The sequence below is a fragment of the Chenopodium album genome, chromosome 24 (genome assembly GCF_948465745.1).
Source record: "Chenopodium album chromosome 24, dcCheAlbu1.1, whole genome shotgun sequence".
Lineage (NCBI taxonomy): Eukaryota > Viridiplantae > Streptophyta > Magnoliopsida > Caryophyllales > Amaranthaceae > Chenopodium > Chenopodium album.
This window is the reverse complement of record NC_137857.1, coordinates 5,102,230-5,129,493: the sequence shown is the minus strand read 5'-3', so window position 1 is coordinate 5,129,493 and position 27,264 is coordinate 5,102,230. Positions and strand designations below refer to the sequence as shown.

The following is a 27,264-nucleotide window of genomic DNA, read 5'->3' as shown; positions in this document are numbered from 1 at the left end:
TAATTATTGCTGGGGAGTTGTGATGAACTGGTGATCAAGCTGGTAAAGATAACAGTAGAAAAAATTGACGAAAGAAGAAATAAAATTGGAACATTACATACCAGTAGAAATTGAAATTGGGGTAAATTGAAATATTTTCAATATAAATCTTCAATACTATTCTTGTCAATACAGTGTAATTGTGTAAATTGTAAAAGAAATAAAGCTGACGATTTTGGAGGGATCAGATACTAACACTAACACTAACACTTTTCTATTTTCTATTTTTTATTAATCAAAGTTTGATGGTTTAACCAAAAAAAAAAAACAAAGAAGTTTGATGGAGTTGTATAACTTGGAGCAACTATGGAGCGTCACGCCTAAGATTAAAAAAAATTAAAAAAAATATAGGAGTATAAAGTACTAAATGAAAAAATTACCTATATGGCTATATGAAAAAATTACCTATTGATATAAAATTAATAAAAAAAACCTGCTTCAATTCAAAAATAATAATAATAATTAAAGACCAAAATACCCATATACAAGTACGAAGTATCCCTAGTGAGATTGCGCTTATAAATAATGTACAGACCTATATGCCCTTCAAAATGTTTATTTACGTTCTTACCCTCACATATAATTTCTTACATTTATGTCCTTCCACGTGTACAAATGTAATGAGTGTTGAGATTTCTTTTGTTTTACATATGCACTTTTTTTTTTGAAAAATATTTATGCACTTTTACATTTTTTTTTTTTTATTTATAGGTTTATTTTTACTTTACCACCAAGAAAAAAACACGAAATTTTTTTTTACCACCATTATTTATTTATAGGTTTTTTTTTTTTATTATACTACCAAAAAAAAACACGAAATTATTTTTACCATCAAACTTTTAAAAGTTCTATTTACCACCAACTAAAAATCTAAAAATTGTTTTTCATCACATGCTGTCAAAATAACCATTAAATATAACGAAACTAAAAGAATTCTTTGATTTTCGTGTCAAAATCATGTTCTTTAATGTTTATGGGATCAATTTGGCTTTTTTGAGTTCGATTTGAGGTCAAAATTAAGGATGGCAATGGATCTGGACCCGACCCGGATCCGTGGATCCAGGGTCTTTAAAATTTTGACCCGACGGATCCGGGTCCTGCTAAAAAAAACGGCCAGACCCGGATCCAGATCCATTTACCGTTTTTTATTTTTCCTATTTTTAAAACTAAGGGCTTGGTCTTTTACGTTGAAATTCAGTTCAGTTCAGCTCAATTCAGTTCAGTTTAGTTCAGTTCATTTCAGTTCAGCTCCTAATTTCCTTCTCTTATAAAATATTAATTTGAGTTCAGTTCAATTCAGTTCAGCTGAGTTCATTTCAGTTCGGTTTAGTTCAGTTCAGTTCAGCTAAGTTCAGTCAATGAGAACAGACCCTAAAAGAACCTCAAAATGCTCCACCCAAAGAACCTCAAAATGCTCTGCCATGCACGCCGACGAAAGGCATGTGAGGAAGGCAACGGTTGTCTCTGATACCACTGATAAGGGTGAAGTAGTTCTCCAGGAAATTGCAGAGAAGTTCAGAGAAGAGAAAATGATCAGAGAGAATTTAGAGAGAGAAGTAGAAGAATAGATGTAGCGAGAAGTTATAATCATTCTTAATTCCAATTACAATTCACTTGTGCTTAAATAAGCATTAGCACCCCTTCAAAAAAAAAAAGCATTAGCAAGTGCAATTACAACCACACAATCAAAACAGAAAAAGATTCCTTACTAAAAACCCAAAAATAACAAACTTAAAACAGAATTGACAATACACTAAAATTGATTAAAATCTCCTATTAACAGATTATTTCTTAATTATTGACTTCTAACATAATTTGTGTATGTGCTTAATAATCTCTAATGAAGTCAAGTACGTAGTAGATTATTGACTTTCTAACATAATTTTTCTGATTACAGGGTTGCTCCAAGAGAAAAAAATATTGCATGATATGGTGGAGAGATGATGATGATGATCACTTGTTTTTGCTCCATAAATTTTGTACGCTAACTTGATGAAATAGCACTCTAATCTGATTTTTGTGGGTCTTTTTTAGCCCCTATTTTTCTTTGGAAGAATGCACCTTTGTATTGTTAAAGATACTACACAAAACTAGTATCAAAAATCAAATAATATATATCTAGTGTATAAAACAGATTAAATGAACATTACACATACCTTTATACTTGATTCAAAATATAATTTTTATAACCCGAGCCCAACAAATTGCGTTGTGTCCTTAAGACAATTTTGCTCCCTCTACGATACCCAAGGTTATTAAGCAATTGTCTCCCAGGATAGAACGGGTTTCGTTTCTTATAAAATGGTATTGTAATTATAAGAAACCAGCGAACAAACTAGATTAGAGTAACCGCAACTATATGCATGTATATCTTGAGAGAGTAAATAAAACTTATATTCTGTATTCATAAATGAGAACAACCAACAACTATTTATAGACAAAGAAACATGGATGAAAAGACGCAAGTAATGAAAAGATACAATTATCCATCATAATTAATGAATAGTAAATAATGAAATAATGCAATTATCCATATTAACAATTACCAATGAAGAGTTACAATTATCCAAACATACAATGTGTAATAATGTGAAATTAGGTTAAATAAGTTTAATTACAATTAAGGGTCTGTTCATATTTACTGAAATGAACTTAACTGAACTAATTGAAGCTGAACTGAACTGAAGTGAACTGATTGGAACTGAACTGAATTGAGCTAAAATAAATATTTATGTGAGAGGGAAATTAAGAGCTGAACTGATTGAAACTGAACTAAACTGAACTGAACTGATTGGAGCTGAACTGAACTGAACTGAACTGAAATTAAGTAAATGTGAACAGGCCCTAAGTACTAGTACAATGTTACCATGTCAATTAAATCGACCATCATTTATCTATGCACAAAAAATGAAAAAATTGTTTATTTCCCATATTAAAATTGACATACACACATAACAATTCTATTAAATTTCTTTAATCCAAACCGATATAAGGAATTATGTTATTGATTTATTAGGATTTATGTGATTAATTTATATGAATTATAGTATAGTTGAATCTGACACCAATATTATCATCATTTCTATTGAATTAACTATTCTCCATCTGCTACCCATTTTTTCTTTTTTCAAATCTTCTTACTCACTATAGTAAGAAAAAATAGACATAACCGAATTTACTTCGTAGAAAGATAAAGAAAATGATCGAAAGCAATTTATGATAATATATAAGGATCTTAAAATAACAATAATGTTTAACCTCTATCTAATCATCCCTTTGGCAGGTACAATTTTCATTCTCATCGATCTTAGCTCCCACCACCTGCCCCCATTATTGAATACGGGATTGGAACCATTTCTTATTTGACCCGCCCTATTGGCATACATAGATATAATGTTATATTTAGATGGACTAGATGATTGATACAAGTCTAACTATCTAAATAGAGGTGTAAAATTGGATTTTCAGGTTAGATTTAGTCTGGTTAAAATCACGTCAAATTTCGACCTCTCATGTCAAATTCGAGTCAATTTATATTAGGTCAGGAAATGTTAGACTAGCCTTAAAGTCGAGGTCAAGTTTGAGATAATTAAGTCATATTCGTTTAGACTTATGTCGTTGTTTACTCTTATGGGTTTCAAGTTAATTAAATTCAAATTAGGTTTGAATTCATGTTCGTGTTATTAGGTTTAATTTATGAATTACTTTATTTTCGCCTCTATGTTATAATTAAGAGTCAATTTAGCATAGTTATCGAGTAGAGAGAAATGGAGAAGAGAAGACAATAATAAAATAGTACGTGTATGTAAAAGTATATACTCCGTAATTAATAAAACATAGAAGCTTAATAAAGCTTGGATTGGGGACACATACAAGTTGAGACGTCCACATTTTTCAGGGAAATCGAATGGATAGCAATTAACATTATACGTGTTCTCAAATATTTGTTTTGGGTCATGCAATAATAATACAGTAACAAGTACAAAACACAAATAGTTGTTTTCTTGTTACTCTAGGTTGTTTCTTGTTAGAGTGAAGAAATGATGGGAGAAAAATATATTGTTTGTAAAGATAGTTATTAGGTAAAATTGGTATAAACCACCTTTTATGTCCAACTTTTTTGAAAAAACCACTTTTCATGTTTTTTTTTTTTTAATTAAACCACCTTTTAAGTACCTAATTAAATTTTTAATTGCACCACCCATATTTCAAATTATGAAGAAAAAAATAACTAATACGTCAAAGAGGCCCACAACTTGTGACTTTCGCTCCTAAATCATGTATTTTTTTCACCTCCAAAAACATTTGACCCTTCCGTTTATATATATGCATGACTAAACTGAGTAAAACTCTAAAAAACCAAACCTAATTTTACTACAAAAATTAAATTGTAGTATTTGTTTATGTTCAAAACCTAAATTGAGGTAATTAAAGTGGATGGTTGAGATGGAAGAGAAAGATTTGCTATGGTTGATGATTTGGAAGTGGATGGTTGAGATGCAATTTGTTAGATTTGAAATAGGGGTGGTGCAATAAAAAATTTAGTTACTTAAAAGGTGGATTAGTTAATAAAAAAACTTAAAAGGTGGTTTTTTCAAAAAAGTCGAATAAAAAAGGTGGTTTATACCAATTTTACCTAGTTATTATCAACCAATTGATAATTGTGTTACATATATGGAACCAACTCTTATTGATTACTCTATCCTTACTTCATCACAAGAAGCTAAAGATGAGCTCCAATAGTTCAAATTAGCTCTTTCTTCATGGGGTTGCTTTCAGGTTAGCTTTCTTATTTCTATGTATATACTTTCAGTATGTTTTATTCAATTCAAGCATCCTTTATGGTTCATGGTTCTCGTCATTCCTAACGCTCTCATTTTAACCTCGGCGATCCAGTTGAGGTGATTGCTCGAAACTATGCGCCATCTTTAGCTTTTGTTATGCTAATATAGGTATGATAACGATATACTCTCGTGTACTTAAGCATGATAACAATTTAAATCCTGCAAACCTTGCAAAGAGTTGATAGATAGTCATATAATAAAGATTTGTAAAGCTCAGGGTCCAGTCAACTTAATCAACAACACCAAGGATAGTCCTAGTTGAATTCTTCAGCACAGTAGTTGCATGCTATCTGACTTCTACTTAAACGAACCTTTTTCCCCTGAAGATGAAGTCTCCCTAAAATATTAGGCACAAACAACCAACAAAACATATTAGTGATTAGGATAAAGAGAATCAATACTTTGTGCAACATTTTCAATGACACAAATTGAGATTGATCACCTTCATGTATACATTGTGGATCTATATCACAAAATATATGACAATCAAGAACGAGCGGTGGATCACCAGTAGCCACATGGACAGAAAAGAGTTTTCCAGCAGAATCATCGCCTCGTGGATGAGCAATGAAGATCATATGAATCCCAAAGCGTTGTGAAAATGCAGCTCTTGTTTTAACACCTCTCACATACTCATAATCACCATCCTACCAATGATTTTTTTTTTTTTTTTTAAAAGTAAAATAATATAAAACAAAATACAAACTTAAGGAAATCAATGGACATGAGCAACAGACCTGTGTATTTTTGAAATATGACAAAGCAAGCCCTGCAATCTGACGCTCAAGATCCAGATTTGGTTTCTCTACTAATGAATCTATTTGGACCTTGAAACCATCTTTGGTCGTAATTTCATACACATCTTTAGGTTGTCCAAAGAAACCGTGACTGGAAAAGATATCCACCACAAATAATCAATACAGTACTAATTATGTTAAATTGATATAATTATCAATACCATTACAAAAGAATCATCAAATCACATAAAAGAAAACACCCCATAAAATGAATTAAACTTGATCAAATATATGTATGAAAATGAAAACATACATTATGCGATCCTTATACAGCTCCACTGGAAGGGGTTCATCTGAATCAATTGGAATGTATTTTCTAGTGCTGCAAATTATAAAAGATTTCCAACCTTAATAAATTGATTTTAATTCAAGTATAAGAATTTAATATAAAGAAAAGAAAAAAGACGCACCCGTCCGAGAAAATAACACAAATCTGGGGCGTACAGAGTGCAGGAAGTACTACGTCGGAATCAGTCTGTTCACCCCAAGTAAGAATACTATGAGGCCTCCCGCTACAAAATATTCAATTCAATTCAATTCGCAATCTAAACGATAAAGATAAATTAAATTGATTTGAAAAATACGCACTTTGCAATCCAATCATACTCTATTTCCTCGTCGTCTGAAAAATCTTCATATATACCACAACAAAAGTCAGGATCATCATCATATTTGTAAGCATTAGCTTTATAATCCTCAGAATCATAATCAGAAGAATCCCCGCCGTAGTCGATGATTGCACTGGGAAAAAAATCCCAATTCAATTAAATTAAAATAATTTATAAATAAAAAATAGTATAACTGTTACAGAACAGAAATTAAAATTCAGAATTATTCCGAGTAAATTTATCATGACAAAATTAAAACCAACCTACCCTTGTTTGCTAATCATCTCAGGTTCTGTTTCTCTCTTCAACTCCTCTTCCTTCTTCTCCATCCGTTCTGACCCCGCTTTCTCCATAAGATTATTTTTTTCTAGTTTTCAGAACTACGAGTACATAATTTTACAAAAGGGGATAAATTAAAAACCCTTAAACGTATGTTTCGGAAAAAAAAAAAAAAAAAAAAAAACTTAAACGTATGGGTTTTACACTTTTACTAATTTACTTTAATGAAAACAATACATGGGCTTTTGCGATTCAAGGTCTTTTCAACTTGTGACCCAAGTGGGCTGAGGCCTATGACCGCTAAGCAAAAATATCTAAGGGTCGTTTGGTTGACAACGGAAATAACTTCCCATAGGAACTGACAAATTATGGGAACTAACTTCCCACATTAGAAGTCCCATAAATTGTTGAAAAATGTTTGTTATTCATGGAGGAATTTGCAAATTATGGGAATTTCAAGTTACCAAGGGGGTACTTGGTAGTTTAATTTCCATGAAATTGAAATTCCCATATTTTTATGCTCTGTGGTCAACCAAACAAAACCTCAATATCTAAATTTCCATGATTTTCTATGTCCCCCATTTCTTTTGTGCAACCAAATGACACCTAAATGTACCAAAATTCCACAATTTCTAAGTTGCTCTTGCTCTAACCTGAGTTAAGGTCAAATAGGGTGCATAAATTATCATACATATTTGTAGAATTTTAGTCCCTTAACTAGGTTAAATCCCGTGCCATGCACGACAATATTTAATACTTATCATTAGTTTAACACTATTATTTAATAAATAAAATAGTATTCTAGACCTAATTGCAAAATCGGATGAAAGTTCTTACAAAAAAAATTTATCACACTATAAAAAACAGAGTGAATAATATATGCACGACTAATAAAAATAACTATGAATTACATTACAAAGTTAAAGATAAAAAACTATAATTGCATAATATTATATAAAAAGAATAATATTTTGCTTGAAGGTGTACGAATGGAATATACTTATCAAATTGGAAGTGAAATATTATTGTATAGTTTGTATTAAAAACTTCTCTAAGAAGTTTTGGCCAAAAAAATAAAAATAAAAATAAAATAAATAAAAAAAACTTTTGGAGGGAAAATTTTTAACCAGAAGATGACATGTGTCATTCCTGGTTTCACCTTTAGTACGGAGTATAAAGTTATAGATAGATCCCTTAGTTAATAATAGTCTAGGAACCATTTTAAATTATTTGGTAAAATTTAATTATTATTTTATTACAATAGTTAGGGACTTATCAAATTAATTAATTAAGAGAATATTATAGGGACTATAAGGCTGACTTGACAAAAATAGTTTAGGGACCTTTTTAATTGACAAAATTGACAAAAATAGTTTAGAGACCTTTTTAATTAAGCATGGTGGGCTCTATGGAATTTTGAGGTCAAATATGACAAAATAATGATTGGAAATGCCTTGTTTTGCGGGTTTCACGCAAATCGAGAGGTTTATTTAAACACGCAAAATGAGGCATTTTCGATCATTTTTTTGTCAATTCTGACATCAAATTGGATCCAAAGAGCCAATATGCCCCCAACACCCCTAAAGACAATGGATTTGTCATGAAAATTGAAGAATTAAAAATTAAATCTGTTAGGTTTATCGGTTTTTTTAATGCCAGGTGGGAAAAAACAATTTTTAATTTTTTATTTGGTGGTAAAATAAATGTTTTGGAGGTAAAAAACAAATTTTTGATTTTATTTGTGGTAAAAGTAAAAAAACCTTACTTAAATTATGTTTATCTATTATGTTCTTAACAATCGTATGAACTTTAAGGAGGTATGGTTTAAAAGTTTTTAGAGTTTTGATTTAATTAAATTTTTGATTGTTGCTTAATTAGTTGACACAGTCAATTGTAAATGCAAATGTAATTACTTAGAGGTGGGCATGAGGCATGCTAGCCCGCACAAGCATGACACAGTGGTGGCATGGCCCGGCACGACACGGTGACCGAGTGGTGGGACATGGGTCGATCGTGTCGTGAACATAATTTTGAAAAATCGGAATGAGCATGGTAATTTGGCCCGCTAGCACAGCAAGCGACATAAAAGCATGTTTGATCCTCCAATACTTACAATTGGGAGGGAATTAAAGCCTAATCATTCAAAACTGATTTTTATATTTAAATTAGCCTAAAAGGTGAATCAGCTAGATGGGCTACCAAATAAAAAAAAATTAGCACTTGTGCTTAAAAGTAATTACTAATTAGTATTTGAAGGTTGGAATGCGGACTCGTACAAGGTGAGACGTCCACATTTGTAATGGAATTGAATGGATAGCAATTTACACACGTATTCGATATATCTCAAAGTTTTGTTTTGGGTCATACGAATTATACTAATAACGACAAAATAAAATTAATTGATTATTTTTGTTCTAACTTGGAAATAGCCTTCAAAATCATAATTTATGTTAAACAATAAAATTGAAGCTGCTATCTCTCCAATTATGGCTAAGGAAGAATTCGATGAAATTGATGAACAAAAGAGTGAAGAAATGATGGGAGAAAAATATATACTTTGTAAAGATAGTTATTATCAACCAGTTGATAAGTGTGTTACATATATGGATTCTCTTCTTATTGATTATTCTATCCTTACTTCATCCTCTTCATCACAAAAAACTATGCAAGAGCTTCAAAAGTTCAAATCAGCTCTTTCTTCATGGGGTTGCTTTCAGGTTAGCTTTCTTATTTCTATGTATATACTTTCTATATGTTTTATTCAATTCAGGCATCCTTTATTATGGATTTACAACTCATATACCAAGCAAGCTTGGTGGAGTTGATGGTTGGAGAATTCACCTGATGATTTTGAGGTTACGAGTTTAAGCCCCACCAATTACATTTTGCTTGGGAGTAGGTGATTCCCTTAGGCCTTAAGCCCACCTACTCTTAATCGTTGACTTGCGGTGCTAAATTGACTTAACATGTGAGAGGTGTCGGGTCTAACTTGAGCGATTATATATATAATTGTTTTTTTTTTTTAATCTATTTTTTGTGGAATCTATCAGCTGATAAACCATGGTATACCAACAACATTACTTGATGAGACAAAAAAAGTTTCAAGGCAATTATTTGGTCTTCCAATGGAGGAGAAACGGAAATTAGCAATGTTACCAAATGATACAAGTGGGCATGGATACCAAGTTGGGAACGTTTACGTTACTAGTCCTAGTGCTACCAACAAGGTTCTTGATTGGAATGAAGGGTTTGATCTCGCACTTTTTCCGGAAGATCGACGTAAACCTGAATATTGGCCTGATTTTCCTCCTAATTTCAAGTAATTTGCTCACCTAACTAATCAATTATAGTATTACTTGCATATTGTCTAGCACATAGCTGTCATTTGTAGCTAGTTAATTAGTGGCACATGTTTTTGCATGTCTTATGCATAATGGCGCGGCCCGGAGTGGTGGGTCTCGTGCTCAATGAGGTTGGTCTGGAAGTAGTCAAGAAAAAGTTGCGTCTTGTCATGCTAATATTTTACGAACGATATAATGTTATGCTCGACTCAACTCATGTGTTGTGTCATGTTAGATGGTTAGTAAATCCCCTATAAAGTTGACGTTTGGTACTGTTTATATATATGCACGTATTTGTCTAAAGATTCAAATTGATTTTTATTAAATGCTTACGTTATATGTGTTGAAGGGTGATAGCTTTAATTGTCTATCATTGCTTCAGAATACTCCAAGTTCTAATAATCAAATGTAATTTGCATTAGGGATGTGTTCCATGAATACGCGGCGAGGTTAGAAACCATATTTGATGCCCTATTCAAGTTGGTAGTTCAATCATTGAACGTGAATGAAGAGAGATTTTCAAAACAATATGATAAAAATAGAGAAACAAACTTAAGATTGAATTTCTACCCAAAATGTGAGGGCCTTAAACAAGTTCTTGGGTTGAAGCCACACGCAGATTTTTCAACAATGACATTGCTCTTACAAGATGAGGAAGGACTTCAAGTCCTAAAAGATGAACAATGGTTCATGGTTCCCGTCATTCCTAATGCTCTTTTTTTTAACCTCGGCGATCCAGTTGAGGTAATCGCTCGAAACCATGCACCATACTTAGCTTTTGTTATGCTAATGTAGGTATCATAATTCATAACGATATACACTAGTGTACTTTGGCATGATAACAAAACCGAAAAAAAAAAAAACATAATGTTGTTATGTAACGAACTTTTAAAATAGTTACTAACAATGTAATTCTTGTTATGCAACGAACTTTTAAAATAGTAACTAACAATGTAATTCTTGTATGTTGAAGCAGATAATGAGCAATGGTATCTTCAAGAGTGCGGTACATAGAGTGGTGACAAATACAGAAAAAGAGAGACTATCAGTTGTTGCATTTTGGGACAGCGATAGAAATAATGAAATTGGACCGTTAGATGAACTTATTACAGAAGATCGTCCTCAAATTTACAAAAGGATTTCACTCAAAGAATATTTCCCTACATTTTTGAATTGCTATCAATCAGGGAAGAGACCAATCAATGATTTTAAAGTTTAAGATTTTACTTATTTACTTGTATTATGAACTTAATTGAAATTCTGCACGTGCAATTAGTTTTTTTTCAATGACACATATATAAAAGTACTCCATGTTTAAATAAATGACACGTTTATCTTATGCACGTATAAATGTTTTGATAAATGGTTGAATTGGATCATTTATCAACTATAAAATTACGGTAAAATTCGAGCTTTTGCTCAAAGAGAATATGGACCCTCTCTATTTAATTTTAGGGGTTTATTAAGTCAAATTGTTGCAATTAATCTAAATTTTTATGAAGTAATCTATATATTATATATACCTATATACTTATTTTTTGATGCAATATACCTATATACTTATTAATAATATGTATCATGTATTTATTAGATAAAAATATCTATCAAAATAAAAATCCAATCTATCTACACCCTCCGTGTTTTAATAAGTGTTACACTTACCAAATCGAGCCGTGTCTTAATAAGTGTTACACTTTCTTTTTTGGCAAAAAACTACATTAATATATTAAATATCTCTCCTCTCATGCATGCTCCCCACCCAAATCCACTACTACTTTTTAAATTATATTTTTTTCTCACATTCATTACTTTTCAATAAAGTATTAATCCACTAGGTTGCACGTTCGCATTCCCCTTATTTTTTTATACCAATGGACTATTTGTAATTTGCAAATTGCAATGCCATAATTACTCATTCGCAAAAAAAGAAAAAGAGAAAAAAAAAAAAAATCAACAACATTATATGGAGTATTTTATTCAACAAAACCCTGGCAGTCCAGCTTACAAGTCCACCAGCACAGCGGACGAACTACTTTGGCGGCAGTGGGTCCCACCGTCGCATTTCTCAAATAAAAAAGTTCAATTATTCAGTAAGTCCCTTTTAATTGATTGATTATGTCCATGTTTATGCTGATGTTCTTGTACTACAATTGATTGTAATTTTACCAATTCATGTTATTCGATTATTTCAATTTGATGTAATTTGGTTTGTTGGTAATGATTCTTTGAAAAATTGGAATGAAATCTACAATTTTAGCTTGATTGCCATAACTATCAAGAATTTAAACTAAAATCCCTATATTCATAAAGAACAAGTATAGAATCTGGGATTTTTTGTTTTCAATGACATTGAGTTGGGGTGAAGCTTGAAGCCTATAACATTCCGTTCCTAATTCAAATGATAAACTTGTTAGCATTATGTAGGAATTATAGGGTGAAAGCTTAGTTATACTTAGTGGCGGATCTTGGGCCAAAAAGTTAAGGGGACCAAGGGACCAAGGTTTGATCATTCAACTTTTTGCACAAAAATAACAATACTTTACCATTATACCACAACATTTTATTAGACATCATATTACTTATAATCAACTACTCGAATATACTTAAGTGGGGCCGGGCCCTTACCCGCCCTAACCAAGATGATGGTCGCCTTTCTCGCTTCATTCGCTACGATTATCTAGTAAATGGGTCTATGCATTGTATTTATTGGGAGAGAGTAGGAAAGGTGATGATTTTTGCAAATTTGCCGCGAATTGATGCATTAGTCTTGGGTTAGAGACTTTAGAGTATCTTGGTTGAGTAGAGATTCACTTCACTTTTGCTATCTATAGTGATTAACTAATGTTTGAAGTCCTATGTCTTTAGTAATCTAGAGTACTGTTTTAATGCTAAAGAGCTTTTTAAGAAGTATATAAGGCCTTCTTTGCTCTGCCTCTAGGAGGGAATGGATTTAACTTTCACTCAAGAATTTAAATGCCAACTATCTTGCTTTCTCTCTGAGTAGGAGGGAGTACATAACAACTGATATTGATATAAACAGCAAATTAAAATACTGTAAAAAGATCAAAAGAATAAAATAAAATTTCAAGGTGTTGATGTTACTATTGTTTGGTTATATCTATTTGTGTACATCATTTTTTTTGTTTTTTTAGACATGAGACATCATTAACACCTAACCTTGGTTTTATCTGCTTATCTCAACGATTTTATATTTCAAGTCTAATAAGTCTTCTCAGTCAACATTAAAAAATGATTAGTGTTTCATCATAATCTGTTAGAGATAAAAGCTACCAGGTCATCAAGTGTATTAAGTCTCTTTTAATCGCAAGTTTAACTGATTGATTATGTTCATGATTATACTGATGCTCTTCACTCCAATTTTTACCAATTAAATTTAATCTGGTCTGTTGTTCATGTTATTCGTACCAATTATATCAATTTATTGTAAATTGGTTCGTTAGTCAAGATTCTTTGAAAAATTGAAATGAAATTTACCATTTTAGCATGACTGTCATAACTATCAAGAATTTAATCTACGATTCCTTAATATTAGCTGCTGGAATGTTCTTGAGAGAACATATTTGATTCTTGACAACAGCCACCAAATATTCTTCTAGGACCACCTTGGATTTTTTTAATACAACCATATAAAAGTTAACAAAATATATATTTAAATGACGAACACAGACCATGCATTTTAATTGGTTGTTACTTTTGTTAGCCTTTTATTTTAGTGATCTAAACTATTATAAATACAGCAGTCAGCAGATGTATGCATTTCATTACCAAATATCCCTTACTTATCTCACAATTTTAAAGTTAGGATTACTACATAAGATGGTTATATCATCTGTTCCTCGTGTGGAACTAGACTTACCGCCAAAATCAGTTCAAGAGCTAATTACAGCTACAAGCAAAGAAATACCTGAAAGATTTATTTATCAGCTTCCAAACAAAGAAGCTGATGATTATTCTGATATTCGATACATGGATAGTAACATTATTGATCTTAGCCTCCTTAATGATTCATTATCAAACTTGCATGAACTAGAATTACAAAAACTCCGATCTGTTCTTGCTTCATGGGGAGGTTTTCAGGTTTTTTAGGCACTCCTTCAGGGCTTCAGAGTTTAGACATGATCATACTTGCTGTTCTGTTTTTAGATCATCAGGTAGTTTATTGATTTGTGATTTGTTAATGTTTGTTTCAGCTTATAAATCATGGTGTATCAAGCTCCTTGCTACACCAAATCCGTGAAATTTGGAAGGAATTTATTGCTCTGCCTCTTGAAGTGAAGCAGAAACATTGCAGAACACTGGATTGGTATGAGGGGTATGGAGGTGATAAAGTTTCTGAGGATCAAAGGTATAATTGGAATGATAGACTGCGTTTCAAAGTTCACCCTCTTCATCAGCGTAATTACAAGATTTGGCCTGAATTCTTACCAACTTTCAGGTGATAATTTAATGCTAAAACGGTGTATAGAGAACTACTTTGATGTGATGTTTTCAAGCAGTATTCCACCTGTTATAGTTATTTTAATGGAGGGTTGTCTGTAAAAAAAATTCCACAGATACAAGGGCATCTCGAGTTCTTGACAGTTGTAGTAATAGATCTTATATTTTTGTAAGCTAATGCTGATAATTTGTGGATATGTATGTAGGGAAACATTGGAGGGGTACACCATGGAGGTAACAAGAGTATTAGAAGTGATTCTGAAAGCTACTGCAAAATCACTGAATTTAGAGGAAAGCAGCTTCTTGAATGCATGTGGAGGAAAAGACGGTATACATATGTTCACAAGATTCAACTTTTATCCTCCATGCCATTCCCCAGAACATGTTTTAGGTATCAAACCACATTCTGATGGTTCAGCAGTTACCATTCTTCTACAAGACAGTGAAGTCGAAGGTCTTCAAGTTGAGAAAGATAATCAATGGTTCAAGGTTCCCATTGTTCCTGATGCCCTCTTCATCAATATTGGTGATCAATTGGAGGTAATTTGATGTCAGCAGACCTTGTATACAATAATTGAGTGGGTATCTGTGTATTCATGGGCTTTGTCAGTAGACTAAGCTCATTGTATACAAATACATTATATTTATTGTGTACAAGTGTTTGTGATTTGACAAACTATATTCATTGATACCTTGATTAAAATTTGCTATTTGTTTTCAATTTACAAAAGATAACTTTCAAAAGGCCAAATAATGTTTCCTTTGTCCATTCATTTGCTACAGTTAATTTCTCACAATCTCAAAGAAAAAAAAAATGATAGTTTGACAAATCATTAGCTCATGTTACTGATGTATATCTTATTTGATGTATAGATTGCATAAAATTGTGAATAGTTATTGGTTATTGGTTATATTCACTTTCTCTTCACCTAAATTCCACTTACCTGAACTTATTAGCACTTAACCTATTTGACCTTGAAGAACTAAACTTATTTGCCTTGAACTCTATTAAATTAGTTTGTTTGGCTTTTAGAGCATAGATCTATTTGTTTTGGAGATTGGGGAGTACATTATTGTGTGGTTGATTCAATAGTTGAAGTTAATTAATTTAACTTGGGAGTTGATACAATATTCGACATGGTAGAGTTTATTTCTTATACAATGGGGCTTTGAATACTGATAAAGAAATATTTTGATGTATACAGATAATGAGTAACGGTATATTGAAGAGTGTAGTGCACAAAGTGGTGATAGATAAGGAAAGAGGAAGGACTTCAGTGGCTATGTTTTGTGCTCCACACCCAGACAAAGACATAGGACCATTCAGTGAGCTTATTGACAAGGAAAGACCCCAATTATACAACACTGTCAAAAATTATTTTGGTGATTTATTCTTTCAATACTATCCGAAAGGAGAAAGATCCTTATCTACCGTGAAACTCTAAAAATGGAACAATCCAAGTTAATATGTCGTGTCAGAAACAAGTACTTGTGTATTTTAATAACGTACATGATTCATCGAAAATAAGGTCGTGTACATTTAGGCCTTGCCTTGCTTTGCTTAATGAGGATGAGCAGCTGTAATTGTTTTTGGGCTGTCTGCCTTTGCCTTTTAACATGTATTTCAGATATGCAATTTAAGCTTTGGTGTTAAAACCTCAATATTACATTTGAATGAATAACAGAATAAGTGTTAATCAAGTGTGTTCAAGAAATTATGCAATTGGAAAGGTTGAATAAATAATAGTCTCATTTAATCAAATGATCAGTTTAAACAAACGCACACACACGCCAGCACACATTATTTAATAAGGGTTGCTACACTTAATCACCTCAGTAGATAATTTGAAATCAAATGGGTGAGAGATTACTTAATCTTTCTGTATAAATTACAAAGTGTATATCTATATTTTATGACCTTCATATAGGACAGGTCAGAATTTATGACTATTTTGTCATTTAAGGAAGGTTATCTCATTGTTTTGGCAAGTGCTAGATTTAATAATTTGTACTTGCATCTCTCTACTTTTCTAATCCTTATCAGGTTAGAATCACCAAGTAAGATGGCCGTATCATTTATTCCTCCTATGAAGCTTGGATCATCTTCCAAACCAGTTCAAGAACCGATCAAAACCACAGGCGAACAGGTTCCAGAAAGAGATACATACCAGCTTTCAAGCAAACCAGTTGATCAGACTGATATTGAGTATATGGACAGTCCAATGATTGATCTTAGCCTCCTTTCAGCTTCGTCGTCATGTCAACACAAAGAAGAATTGCGAAAACTTAAATCTGTTCTGAGTTCCTGGGGTTGCTTACAGGTTTGTTTTGGAAACCTTTATGCTTTTAAGCACAGTATTTTTTTCCCCAGGATTACTTGTTGTCTTAGATCATCAGATCAGGATGTTTGTTTTGTGAATTCATTCATGTTTTTCAGCTTGTTAATCATGGTTTATCGAGCTCGTTGCTTGACGAAGTGCATGAAGCTAGCAGGGGATTCTTTGCTCTGCCTCTAGATGTAAAACAGCAATACAAGACATTGGATTGGCTTGAAGGTTATGGAGTTGATCAAGTTTCAGAGGGTCAGGGCTATGACTGGAATGACAGGCTGCGCCTCAAAGTTTATCCTTTTGATCACCGAAATTTCAAGCTTTGGCCTGAAATTTTACCTAAATTCAGGTGATAACTATGTGCATACAATGATACAATATATATTATACTATACTCCTCAAAAACCTCCCTTTTACATTTTTTCATTATTTGTCAACTAAATTACACCAGAGTTGATGAATTGAACGATATTATTGTAGGGAAACATTGGAGGAGTACACTATGGAAGTGAGAAGAGTACTAGAAATTATCTTGAAAGCGATTGCAAAATCGCTTAATTAGAAGAAAATATCTTCTTGAAAGAGTGTGGAGGAGCAGAAGCAATTGATATGTTTACAAGATTCAACTATTATAAGCCATGTTCATCCTCGGATGAAGTTTTAGGCTTTAAACCACATTCTGATCTTACAGCAATTACCATTCTTCTACAAGACAAAGAAGTTGAAGGCCTTCAAGTTGAGAAATATGGCCAATGGTTTAAAGTTCCTATTGCTCCTAATGCCCTTTTTATCAATGTTGGTGATCAGTTGGAGGTAATGCCCTTTTAAAATTTCCTATTACTGCAATTATAGGCCTTTTTTCCCCCTCTTTTTGATTTTGTGTGACTATAGGAGGGATTGATCATGATCTGATGAAGAAAGTTATGTATGTATGCAGATAATGAGTAATGGCATATTGAAAAGTGTAGTGCACAAGGTAGTGGTAGATAAGGAGAAAGAACGGACATCTGTGGTTATGATATGTGCTCCACGCCCAAACGAAGAAATTGGACCGCTAAGTGAGCTTATCAATGAGGAAATGCCTCAGGTGTACAAAAGGATCAAGAATTATCCTGATTTTTTCTTCCAGCATTATCAAAAAGGAGAAAGAGGCATCAATGCAATGAAAATCTAAACTAATTCTACTCCAATAAGTTGCAATTTGATCATTATGTACGCAGGTCTTTTATCCTAGCAATCCTCATATATTTGTCTGCAGGTCATAATGTAAGCAGCAAATTAAATACAGTACTGGTAATAAGATAATAAACTTTCAAGGTGTTGATGATATCATTGTTTGGTTATATCCCTACATCATTTTTTCGGACATGGGACATCATTAACACCTAACCTTGGTTTTATATGCTTATCTCAAAGATTTTATATTTCAAGTCTAATAAGTCTACTCAGTCAATATTAAAAATGGTTAGTGTTTCATCAGAATCTGTTAGATGAAAGCTACCAGGTTGTCAAATGTATTCAAGTGCATATGTTTAATTGATTTGAGTATAATCTCCTCTAGCATTAAATCTCCATATTATCTTGCTAGAGTTGTCATCAGGTAAAATAATGGCTGCTTTTTCTGCCCCTCCTACGACTCTAGAATTACCACCAAAACCCGTTCAAGAGCTGATCAGAACTGCAGGCAAACAGGTTCCTGAAAGATATGCAATTTATCAGCTTCCGAACAAAGCAGCAGCTGATAATCATTCTGCAGTTGATTATATGGACAGTCCCATCATTGACTTTAGCTTTTTTTCAGTGCAGTTGTTACACCAACACGAAGAAGAAATGCAAAAACTTAGATCCACTCTTACTTCCTGGGGTTGTTTCCAGGTTTGATCTGACATAACTAATTAATAATTCAGACACCAGAATATAATCTGGGGTACTTTCTGTTTGAATGGAAGATTAATTTTGCAGTTTTTGTAAATGTTTTTTAGCTTATAAATCATGGTTTGTCAAGCTCCTTACTTGACCAAATCCGAGAAGTTGAGAAGGAATTCTTTGCTTTACCTATAGAAGCGAAACAGAAGCGCTCTAGAACACTGGATAGGATTGAGGGGTATGGAAATGATACAGTTTCTAAAAATCTGAGTCGTAACTGGAATGATAGATTGCATCTCAAAGTTTATCCTGCTGATCAGCGAAACTTCAAGTTTTGGCCTGAAGATTTACAAATGTTTAGGTAATAAAATCAATACATACTCCTTTCAATATGTCTTTAAACTAATATAAGAAGACTACTGAAAATTCGCTTTTTTTTTAAAAGTAGTATCATGAAATTATTCTAAATAGAAAGCTTTAACTTGAGATTTTTTTTGTCACTATTTGAACATATGAAGGGAAACACTAGATGAGTATGGAAGAGAAGTGAGACGGGTGCTCCAAGCGATCTTGAAAGCCATCGCAAAGTCACTGAATTTGGAAGAAAACATATTTCTTAGAGCATGTGAAGGAGAGGACGGCATATACATGAACGCAAGATTCAACTATTATCCTCCATGTTCAACTCCAGATCATGTTTTAGGCCTTAGGCCGCATTCTGATGCTTCGGTGCTTACCATTCTCTTACAAGACAAAGAGGTGGAAGGCCTTCAAGTGCTGAAAGATAACCAATGGTTCAAAGTTCCCATTGTTCCTGATGCACTTTTTATCAATGTTGGAGACCAACTAGAGGTAATTTCATGACATTAGTATTGGTGTAATAATGCTAACATAATAGGCAATACTTTTTATTTTATATGACATTCTAAACATATAAGTTTGTAAGGTTTGAGCACGATCAAATAAGAACTATATATGCTGCAAGGCCTGCAACAATAAAAATGAACAGAGGAAGTGTAAATTTTTACAGAAGTAAAAAGTTTAAAAATTAATCTAGTAAAATGGGATGCATGCAGATAATGAGTAATGGTATGCTGAAGAGTGTAGTGCACAAAGTTGTGATAAATAAGGAGAAAGAAAGGAAAACTGTGGCTATTGTAAGCTCTCCAAACCCGGAGAATGAGATAGGACCATTAACTGAGCTGATTGACGAAGAGAGACCACAGCAATACAAGAAGGTCAAGAACTATGTTAGTATGTACTTCAACTACTCTACAACAGGAGAAAGAGCCATCAACGCAATGAAAGTTTAAGCACTGCGGACTGTATATGGGTTGCAATTCTTTATACGCGGCTTTGAGAAATCAAGCTCTCTAATAATCTTTGACTGGTTTGGAGTGATGCTGCATACAGTTGGATTGCTTACATTTCTTCCAACCTTGTATCCACGGAAATAATTCTGAATAATTGTCGTGCTCTGAGTTAAACTTTGGTTCTGAAGTTCTTATTAGTTTTGCAGGATATTGTTAAGTCCGATATCATGTTATTATACTGTTACTCTCTCATTTAGAGCCTTTGGTTTAACTAATATATATTGGCAGTCTAATTAAGTGCCTTTTCTCAAGCATCTTGATCTCTGAATTTATATCTTATATTAGCAGTCTAATTATGCCTTATGCCAGGGACCTAACTCCGATCCCTAAATACAACCTACTCGAGTCGTACTCGTATTAGTAATTAATTATACTACATATGATTACATATTACTTGTAGAAGTTGCAAAAATAAATACACTAGCTCTACACGTTTTAAACTTATTGCCACAAACATTTTTGCACATTTTTTTTGTAAAATTAAAATCTATATATTGATCGATCTTATATTGCTACTACTTTTCATGTGACACATAGTTTGGGACGGAGGGATCAACTAATTAAATGAGAGATAAGTCATCAGCAACTAATTACAGAGTACATTAGTTGGCTGTTACTTGTTAGCCTTTCATCTGTATCATTTATGTAAAAGCTTCTACATAAACTACATATCTATTCTGTCTTATTTAGCGATCTTCATCTTAGAATCAACAAGTAACAATGGCTATATCATCTTTTCCTGCTATGAATCTTGAACTACCATCAAAATCAGTTCAAGAATTGATCAAATCTACTGTCAAAGAGGTCCCAGAAAAATATAGAGTCCAACTTCCAAACAAATCAGATGATAATCACTCTGAGATTGAATGTATGGACAGTCCAGTAATTGATCTTGGCCTACTTTCAGCTGCATCATCAAGCCAACACGAAGAAGAACTTCGAAAACTTCGATCAATTCTTGATTCCTGGGGCTGCTTACAGGTTTGCTTTAAGCACTATTTGCCATATTATATATTTCTGAAGTGTTTGCTGTCATAGATCATTAGACTGATAGTTTTGCAACTCTGCTGATGTTTTTTCAGGTTATTAATCATGGGTTATCGAGCTCGTTACTTGATAAAATCCGTGAACTCGGGAAGGAATTCTTTGCTCTGCCATTAGAAGAAAAACAGAAGCATAGCAGAACATTGGAATGGTTTGAGGGTTATGGAGGTGATACAGTTTCCGAGGGTCAGAATTACAACTGGAATGATCGACTGCATCTCAGAGTTTATCCTCTTGATCATAGGAATTTCAAGTTTTGGCCCGAATATATACCAAATTTCAGGTGACAACTATATATGATTTGCATAGAATCATATGCTACTATATGATAAACCTCAAAAATATATGATAAAAATATATATATGAGCATATTGCAGGGAAACATTGGAGGAGTACGCCATGGAAATGAGGAGAGTAACAAAAAACATCCTAAACGCGATTGAAAAATCACTCAAGTTAGACGAAAACAGCTTTATGAGGGAGTCTGGAGGAGAGGAAGCCATAAACATGTTCACAAGATTCAACTACTATCCGCCATGTTCAACACCAGCACAAGTTATCGGCCTTTGACCACATTCTGATGGTACAGTAATTACCATTCTCCTGCAAGACAAACAAGTCGAAGGCCTTCAAGTTCAGAAAGATGGTCAGTGACTCAGTGGTTTGAAGTTCCCAGTGTTCCGGACGCCCTTTTTATCAACATTGGTGACCAATTGGAGGTAATTAGACAAGAAATTTATTTCTATACTGCAGTAATAGATAGACCTGTTGTGATTTTGTTCTGTTTCTGACCAAGTTACAAATTGATAATTTTATTATGACTACATGATCAAACCCTCTCAGAATGGTGGATATGGAAGTCCTCAGTACTAGGCCAAAGTACCAACCTCTGGTATACGTACACACGAGCAATAACTCGTACACTACCAAATAAGATAGCATCTATAATTCTATATTATACATTTATGTCCATATTAAGTCTGATGTACAACAGTACAAGTATATAAATACAATTGTAGCCTATTAGCAAGTTAAGACAATTATGATAATCTGAACCTGTGGCTAAATTGTTATCGAAAAACCAGTGAGTAGTTAAAATCAAGGTTGTGTACATCCAAACGTCTTTAAATCTTGCTCTAGTAAGATTTATAAATAATGGATGGTTGTTCTTGATGTAATCATGTACTCCTAAGTAATTTTTAAAGGAACCATGCTTTTTTCCTTTGCCATATCTGTATGCTTATGAGTGTCTGACTCGCGTAAATACCAGGCCAAAAAAGCTGTGAGGGTTGAGGTTTGGTCAGGGTCTTTCTCCTTACCTTTAAAAAAAAATAAATAAATAAAAAAAAAACTGTATGGTTATGGTGGGCAGTCGCGTTAACTCCCTTAGCTTTAATTTATGTAAATGTTTATAATCATAAGTTTAGTGACATAAGTTTATGGTTATCTAGCATTGTAATTTCGTTCTTTATTTACACCGACCTTATGTCACGAAATAGCAATACGTTGTGGTAAGTTCAGATATAGATTGATATTAACTTGGATATGCAAATTAAATATTGCAATAAGAACAAGTTTATGTTTTCAGCTTGTCCAATTGTTAATTACACCATCACAGGAACTCGAAAATTTTGATCCTTTACCCGTCATTTTCCCTAATGTGTTGTAGATTGGGCAAACACTACCAAACTTGAGCAAACACAATATATATGTATAGCAACAAGCGATTCTAAATAGCCCCAATGCAATTAATTATTATTGAATTGGAAAAATGAGGATATAACTGTATTTTGGGACACCATAATAAAAATAAAAAGATTAATTTCTAAGGGAAAAAATATCTAGAAAAAGGAATTAAATTCCTAAACTTTGACCTTCCCATATCTAATTACATATCCCATTATACCATATTGTGTAGCAAACAAGCATCTATCATTATGACCTAATTTTCCTAAAATATAAGCACTAATTTTCTATAAATATAAGCTTATCAATTATTGAGGGCATCCCATCAATCCAAACAATAATAAACAGTATTTCCTTCCAATTTTCTTTGCCCTAATATTTTTTCCCTTTCTTTTTCTTGAAGACTTGCGTACAGTTAGAAGTTAATGATGAATTCCTCAAAGAAGTTGACTAAAATTACCCTACTTTACCCATCTTTGGATGAACCCGGGAAGGTGATTCGAGCTGTAAAATTTGTCAAATTACCAAGATCTTACTTTACCAAATCCAAAGACATTAATGTTACGTCAAAATCCAAAGACTTTACCAACTCAAAAGACATTAATGTTACATCAAAATCCTTGGTTTCTTGCAAGACAAACACCCTCAAAACTACTCAAACCTCAAAGACAAATACATTAGCAACTAGAAAGAGTACTACAAAACCTCTAATTAAGTCAAAATTCGTTGAAGAAGCAAATGGAAGGAGCACTACTACTGCGCATTTGATTAGAACTTCCGGCACTTCATCGTCGTTGCGTAAAGGTGTTGTTACTATGGCTGCCGGGGATAAAGAAACCGTCACAAAGGCTACTAGGCGTGCTATACGGCCAATCGACCTTGAGAAGATGAGACACAACCGAGACTATTCTTTCTTATTCGATGCCAATTGAAGGTGATGAAGATGATCAAGATTCAAGAAGTTTTATGTTGTACTTTGTTTAGTTTGAAGTTTAATGTACGATAGATATATCCGAATTCATCTAGGTTTGTCTAATTTAAGATCGAGTCAAGAATATAGGTTCAAATGCTGTTACGTTGTTATTCTATTCTAGCTATTTAATTATCACGCAATATTTGATTTGTAAATCAAAGATGAAAAGACATCAAAAGGTTAAAACAAAATCCCAATGCTTAATTATCATAAACTTGAGTCACCAAATTTATTATAATTAAGTACACATTATTACATACCTACATAATTTAACAGCCAACTATATTATTTTCAAGTTCATATTTTCATTTCAGTGATGGCTCTTTCTTCTTGCATAAAAGCTTTTAGTGTAATCGTCGGCTTTTATTGACTAAATTATTGACCGTTTCCGTTTTATATTTTTTGCAACTTTAGGGTATTATACTATTATTTGTGAGATATAAAATATTCTAAAGTTGTAAAAATTATGATAAGGAGATAGTATTTGGTACCTCCAAATTAAATACTTAGTATTATTGGGCATTTACAACTGACGATGCCCTTTATATAATGAGTACGAGAGCAAACTATTTCCATATGTTATTACATTAAAATACATTTTTTTTTTTCATTTTCTGGTTTAAGAAACATGAATAATGTGTGTAATTCAATTATTAATATTCGATTTATATTTAAGGCGGTGTATGTAATTCAATTATAATTTTCATAATTTATATACATATTGTAGCAATAGAATTCCTTTCTTTCTCCTTATCATCACAACCTTGTGCGCGACACTCAAATTTTGTTCAGCAAAATTAATTTCAACTCAATAAAAATAATTTCAATTCGATAAAATAATTTTAGCTCAGCAAAAATAAGGTAAAATGAACAGAGCTTTAGTATTAAGAATAATTGCTATGAATAGGTTGTAATTAGGGAGTTTCCTAAGTGTTGGGCACAACGGTAATTTACTAATCCATATGTAACACTAGTAGGATTATACCGATGATTTCATTGATTTGTCTATCTATTGATATCCTTCGAACCTGTTCACTTGAGTTTAATTTCAATTCTGTTCATTTCAGTTCAGCTTTAATCAGTTCAGTTCCAATCAGTTTAGTTTAGTTCAGTTCAGCTCCTAATTTCCTTCTCTTTTAAAATATTCATTTCAGCTCTATTCAATTCAATTCAGTTCAGTTCAGTTCGGCTCCAATTAATTCTATTCTATTCAGTTCAGTAAATATGGACATGCCCTTCGTATTATATGCTTCTCTAACTATGTATTACATGAAATCTAAGAAATTATTCAATGCAAAGAATAATCACACGTCATGCACATTGATTCCACCAAATCAAAGGGAGCATTATTATAAAGTAATCACATAAATATTACTGTATATTTTTAGGCATAACATGAATTCATACAGCTAATTGACTTTCATTATACATCACATGATTCTCACTAACAATAAATGTCGTTTTAATATCTGATGACAATTAAGTTTTGTTAATTAAGAAGGAATTGATGATTAACACGAAATGTATATCCAATTCCAAAAGCTTATCAATGTATTATTTATTTATTTATGACAGGTATAATACATTATTTTAAATATATATTAATATTTTGATACCACAAATTATGTACTCCCTCCGTCCCTAAATTATATTCCTATTTCTAGCATTTATTCCTCACATAATAGAGGAAAACAGGAATGTAATTTAGGGACGGAGGGAGTAAAATTTAAAAAAAAATGTTATGAAAAAATATAAATCGAGACGAATCTAACAAGATCTAGAAATCATCAACACTAATCAAAATTAGAGTACTAGAGTATTTAAAATACAAGTAAAAAAAATAAAATAGACATGATGGAATCCTATAAGAGATAGTGAATATTTGTTGTCGGCTTCTCATTGATCAAACATCAATATATATACAAGCCTAGTCTAGGGTTAACAACTAAGGACATATTAGTAAATTACAAACTAATATATACATAAGATTATTTACATAATCTAACACACCCCCGCAGTCGAAACGGGAGATCTGCGGACACTGAGACTGTCCCTAAAAAGACTGTCCTTTGCATTAGCAATGTGGTGGCTAGAGCACATGATCTAGCAACTGGTGCTAGGAAAAGACACCCATGAATAGCACTTATCATTTCTTTGCGCTAAACAAAATAAATTCTTATTAGGACTAAAGACCTACTCAACTTAATTGTCATCAACAAAATAATACCTAAATTTCAAGTTCCAATCTTAAAATGGGCATTTGGAATGTATTCCAGTTTCTTCTTAGGACTAAAGACCTACTCAACTAAGGAGTAGGGACCCACTAAACTTGTACTCCGTAAGAAAAAAGGATATGCTTACATGACTACATGATCGAGTACGTAATATACAGTTTTCTGTCGTATTATTTATATACAATTACTAAATAGAACCAATGAATATGTATCTCCACGTAAGCCAAGTTGGATTCTTTGTCAAAAAAATTTAATGTAAATTAATTTGCAAAATCTTTCTAAATTTGGGTCGTTATTTGCCTTCGCCATCACCCTCCTAATTATAAATATGTACCTCTTAATAATATTATGTCCGTACAGAAATGGCAGAGCTAAATTTATTAATAATAATGGGGTTCATAATTCTTGAAGTATATATTCGAGCATAAGAAATGAATTTACTCCAAGTAATTAAATAGGTCAAATGTTTAATTGAACACGCTTGCTTCAATATGGCTCCCGCCCCTACATAAAGATTGAAGAAAACATATAATTGTGAATGAAACACAAAATTTAACCTCCACTGTTTAAATTCATCTTTAACCTTCACTTTAATCATCATTTTTATTCATAAGATCGACATCAACAACTTTCATCCTTCATATTATGCTTGTGTCTTCGTTTTTAATTAATAATTGAATTAAATTGTAATTCTTCTGTGGTCGATCTTTAAGTTACAACATGTGAAAATTTACACTATTTACTTTCTCCCATTTGAGTATTTGACAATCTTTGTATGTTGATATGTTAATCATTTTTTTTTTTTTTTGAATGAGATATGTTAATTATTTGAGATCTTGTTAAATTAGTCTAACTTATATCTTCACAATATCAAGTGTTTACATAATTTTCTTATCTGTAATTAAAAAAATATAAAGGTTGAAATTATGCATTAGCAAGTGTTAAAACATTGTTGCAACTAATTGAGAACGGAAAGGGGTTAATTAGGGTGGGAAAGTGGTTGATAATGGGAAACAAAATGTGGGCCCACAAACTGTGAAATAAGACAAAATCCGTTTGTGAGTAGTGATTCACAAACTTTTGAAAAAAATGGGTAGTTGCAAACAAATTTCTTAAAAATGGGTAGTTGTTTTCAAAAGAGCAAAAAATGGGTAGTTACACAAATATTCCATTTATAAACTTCACTTTTGATAACATTGATGATTTATACTTACAGATAAACATTTTCATGTACTTAAAATTTAAATTTAATAGATTCATCTCAAACTTTACTTATTTAATATCAAATTTTTAAATCTTCACATATTCGCAATAAATATACTACCTCCGTTAATTATTATGTGCAACTTTAAAATATTTTATATCTCACAAATAATACCCCAAAGTTGCACA

At 32.3% G+C, this 27,264-nt stretch overlaps 4 protein-coding genes and 2 pseudogenes across 6 annotated transcripts; 5 read left to right on the top strand and 1 right to left on the bottom strand.

Moving 5' to 3' along the window:
• Positions 1-5,015: 5,015 nt before the first annotated feature.
• Positions 5,016-6,875, bottom strand: LOC145612571 (uncharacterized). Of its 2 annotated transcripts, none has more exons than XM_081667920.1 (7): positions 6,556-6,875; positions 6,287-6,421; positions 6,091-6,192; positions 5,934-6,002; positions 5,621-5,771; positions 5,326-5,530; positions 5,016-5,220 (listed from the first exon to the last, which is right to left on the bottom strand). In XM_081667920.1, exons 1-7 carry the CDS (start codon positions 6,639-6,641, stop codon positions 5,138-5,140), a joined length of 831 nt encoding a protein of 276 aa, XP_081524046.1. In that variant the 5' UTR covers positions 6,642-6,875; the 3' UTR covers positions 5,016-5,137. The 2 variants fall into 2 exon arrangements, with proteins under 2 accessions (XP_081524046.1, XP_081524045.1); XM_081667919.1 differs by having other exon boundaries at positions 6,269-6,421; positions 6,556-6,869.
• Positions 6,876-9,006: 2,131 nt separating this feature from the next.
• On the top strand, positions 9,007-11,245 carry LOC145611993 (protein SRG1-like). The gene is made up of 4 exons (XM_081667374.1): positions 9,007-9,284; positions 9,618-9,886; positions 10,331-10,652; positions 10,885-11,245. The coding sequence occupies exons 1-4, from the start codon at positions 9,015-9,017 to the stop codon at positions 11,125-11,127; spliced, it is 1,104 nt and encodes a 367-aa protein (XP_081523500.1). The 5' UTR covers positions 9,007-9,014; the 3' UTR covers positions 11,128-11,245.
• Positions 11,246-13,671: 2,426 nt separating this feature from the next.
• On the top strand, positions 13,672-15,818 carry LOC145611734 (jasmonate-induced oxygenase 4-like). The gene is made up of 4 exons (XM_081667091.1): positions 13,672-14,006; positions 14,120-14,364; positions 14,573-14,906; positions 15,572-15,818. The coding sequence occupies exons 1-4, from the start codon at positions 13,677-13,679 to the stop codon at positions 15,809-15,811; spliced, it is 1,149 nt and encodes a 382-aa protein (XP_081523217.1). The 5' UTR covers positions 13,672-13,676; the 3' UTR covers positions 15,812-15,818.
• Positions 15,819-16,309: 491 nt separating this feature from the next.
• On the top strand, positions 16,310-18,050 carry LOC145611733 (protein LATERAL BRANCHING OXIDOREDUCTASE 1-like; annotated as a pseudogene). Its single transcript, XR_014106442.1, has 4 exons — positions 16,310-16,687; positions 16,804-17,045; positions 17,177-17,509; positions 17,634-18,050. The product of XR_014106442.1 is annotated as a protein LATERAL BRANCHING OXIDOREDUCTASE 1-like (transcript).
• A 162-nt stretch (positions 18,051-18,212) lies between these two features.
• On the top strand, positions 18,213-19,909 carry LOC145611735 (protein LATERAL BRANCHING OXIDOREDUCTASE 1-like). The gene is made up of 4 exons (XM_081667092.1): positions 18,213-18,571; positions 18,679-18,923; positions 19,081-19,414; positions 19,639-19,909. The coding sequence occupies exons 1-4, from the start codon at positions 18,305-18,307 to the stop codon at positions 19,873-19,875; spliced, it is 1,083 nt and encodes a 360-aa protein (XP_081523218.1). The 5' UTR covers positions 18,213-18,304; the 3' UTR covers positions 19,876-19,909.
• A 746-nt stretch (positions 19,910-20,655) lies between these two features.
• On the top strand, positions 20,656-21,852 carry LOC145610429 (protein LATERAL BRANCHING OXIDOREDUCTASE 1-like; annotated as a pseudogene).
• The last annotated feature ends 5,412 nt before the right edge of the window (positions 21,853-27,264 follow it).

Excerpts from the sequence above, each read along its gene's own strand:
- LOC145611735 (XM_081667092.1), top strand. The coding sequence starts at position 18,305 with ATGGCTGCTTTTTCTGCCCCTCCTACGACTCTAGAATTACCACCAAAA. Across the intron at positions 18,572-18,678 it reads CTTCCTGGGGTTGTTTCCAG|CTTATAAATCATGGTTTGTC; the intron begins GTTTGATCTGAC and ends AATGTTTTTTAG. Across the intron at positions 18,924-19,080 it reads GAAGATTTACAAATGTTTAG|GGAAACACTAGATGAGTATG; the intron begins GTAATAAAATCA and ends GAACATATGAAG.
- LOC145611993 (XM_081667374.1), top strand. The coding sequence starts at position 9,015 with ATGTTAAACAATAAAATTGAAGCTGCTATCTCTCCAATTATGGCTAAG. Across the intron at positions 9,285-9,617 it reads CTTCATGGGGTTGCTTTCAG|CTGATAAACCATGGTATACC; the intron begins GTTAGCTTTCTT and ends GGAATCTATCAG. Across the intron at positions 9,887-10,330 it reads GATTTTCCTCCTAATTTCAA|GGATGTGTTCCATGAATACG; the intron begins GTAATTTGCTCA and ends AATTTGCATTAG.
- LOC145612571 (XM_081667919.1), bottom strand. The coding sequence starts at position 6,641 with ATGGAGAAAGCGGGGTCAGAACGGATGGAGAAGAAGGAAGAGGAGTTG. Across the intron at positions 6,193-6,268 it reads GAGTATGATTGGATTGCAAA|CGGGAGGCCTCATAGTATTC; the intron begins GTGCGTATTTTT and ends AATATTTTGTAG. Across the intron at positions 5,221-5,325 it reads TCCACAATGTATACATGAAG|GGAGACTTCATCTTCAGGGG; the intron begins GTGATCAATCTC and ends CTAATATTTTAG.
- LOC145611734 (XM_081667091.1), top strand. The coding sequence starts at position 13,677 with ATGTATGCATTTCATTACCAAATATCCCTTACTTATCTCACAATTTTA. Across the intron at positions 14,365-14,572 it reads GAATTCTTACCAACTTTCAG|GGAAACATTGGAGGGGTACA; the intron begins GTGATAATTTAA and ends ATATGTATGTAG. Across the intron at positions 14,907-15,571 it reads ATATTGGTGATCAATTGGAG|ATAATGAGTAACGGTATATT; the intron begins GTAATTTGATGT and ends TGATGTATACAG.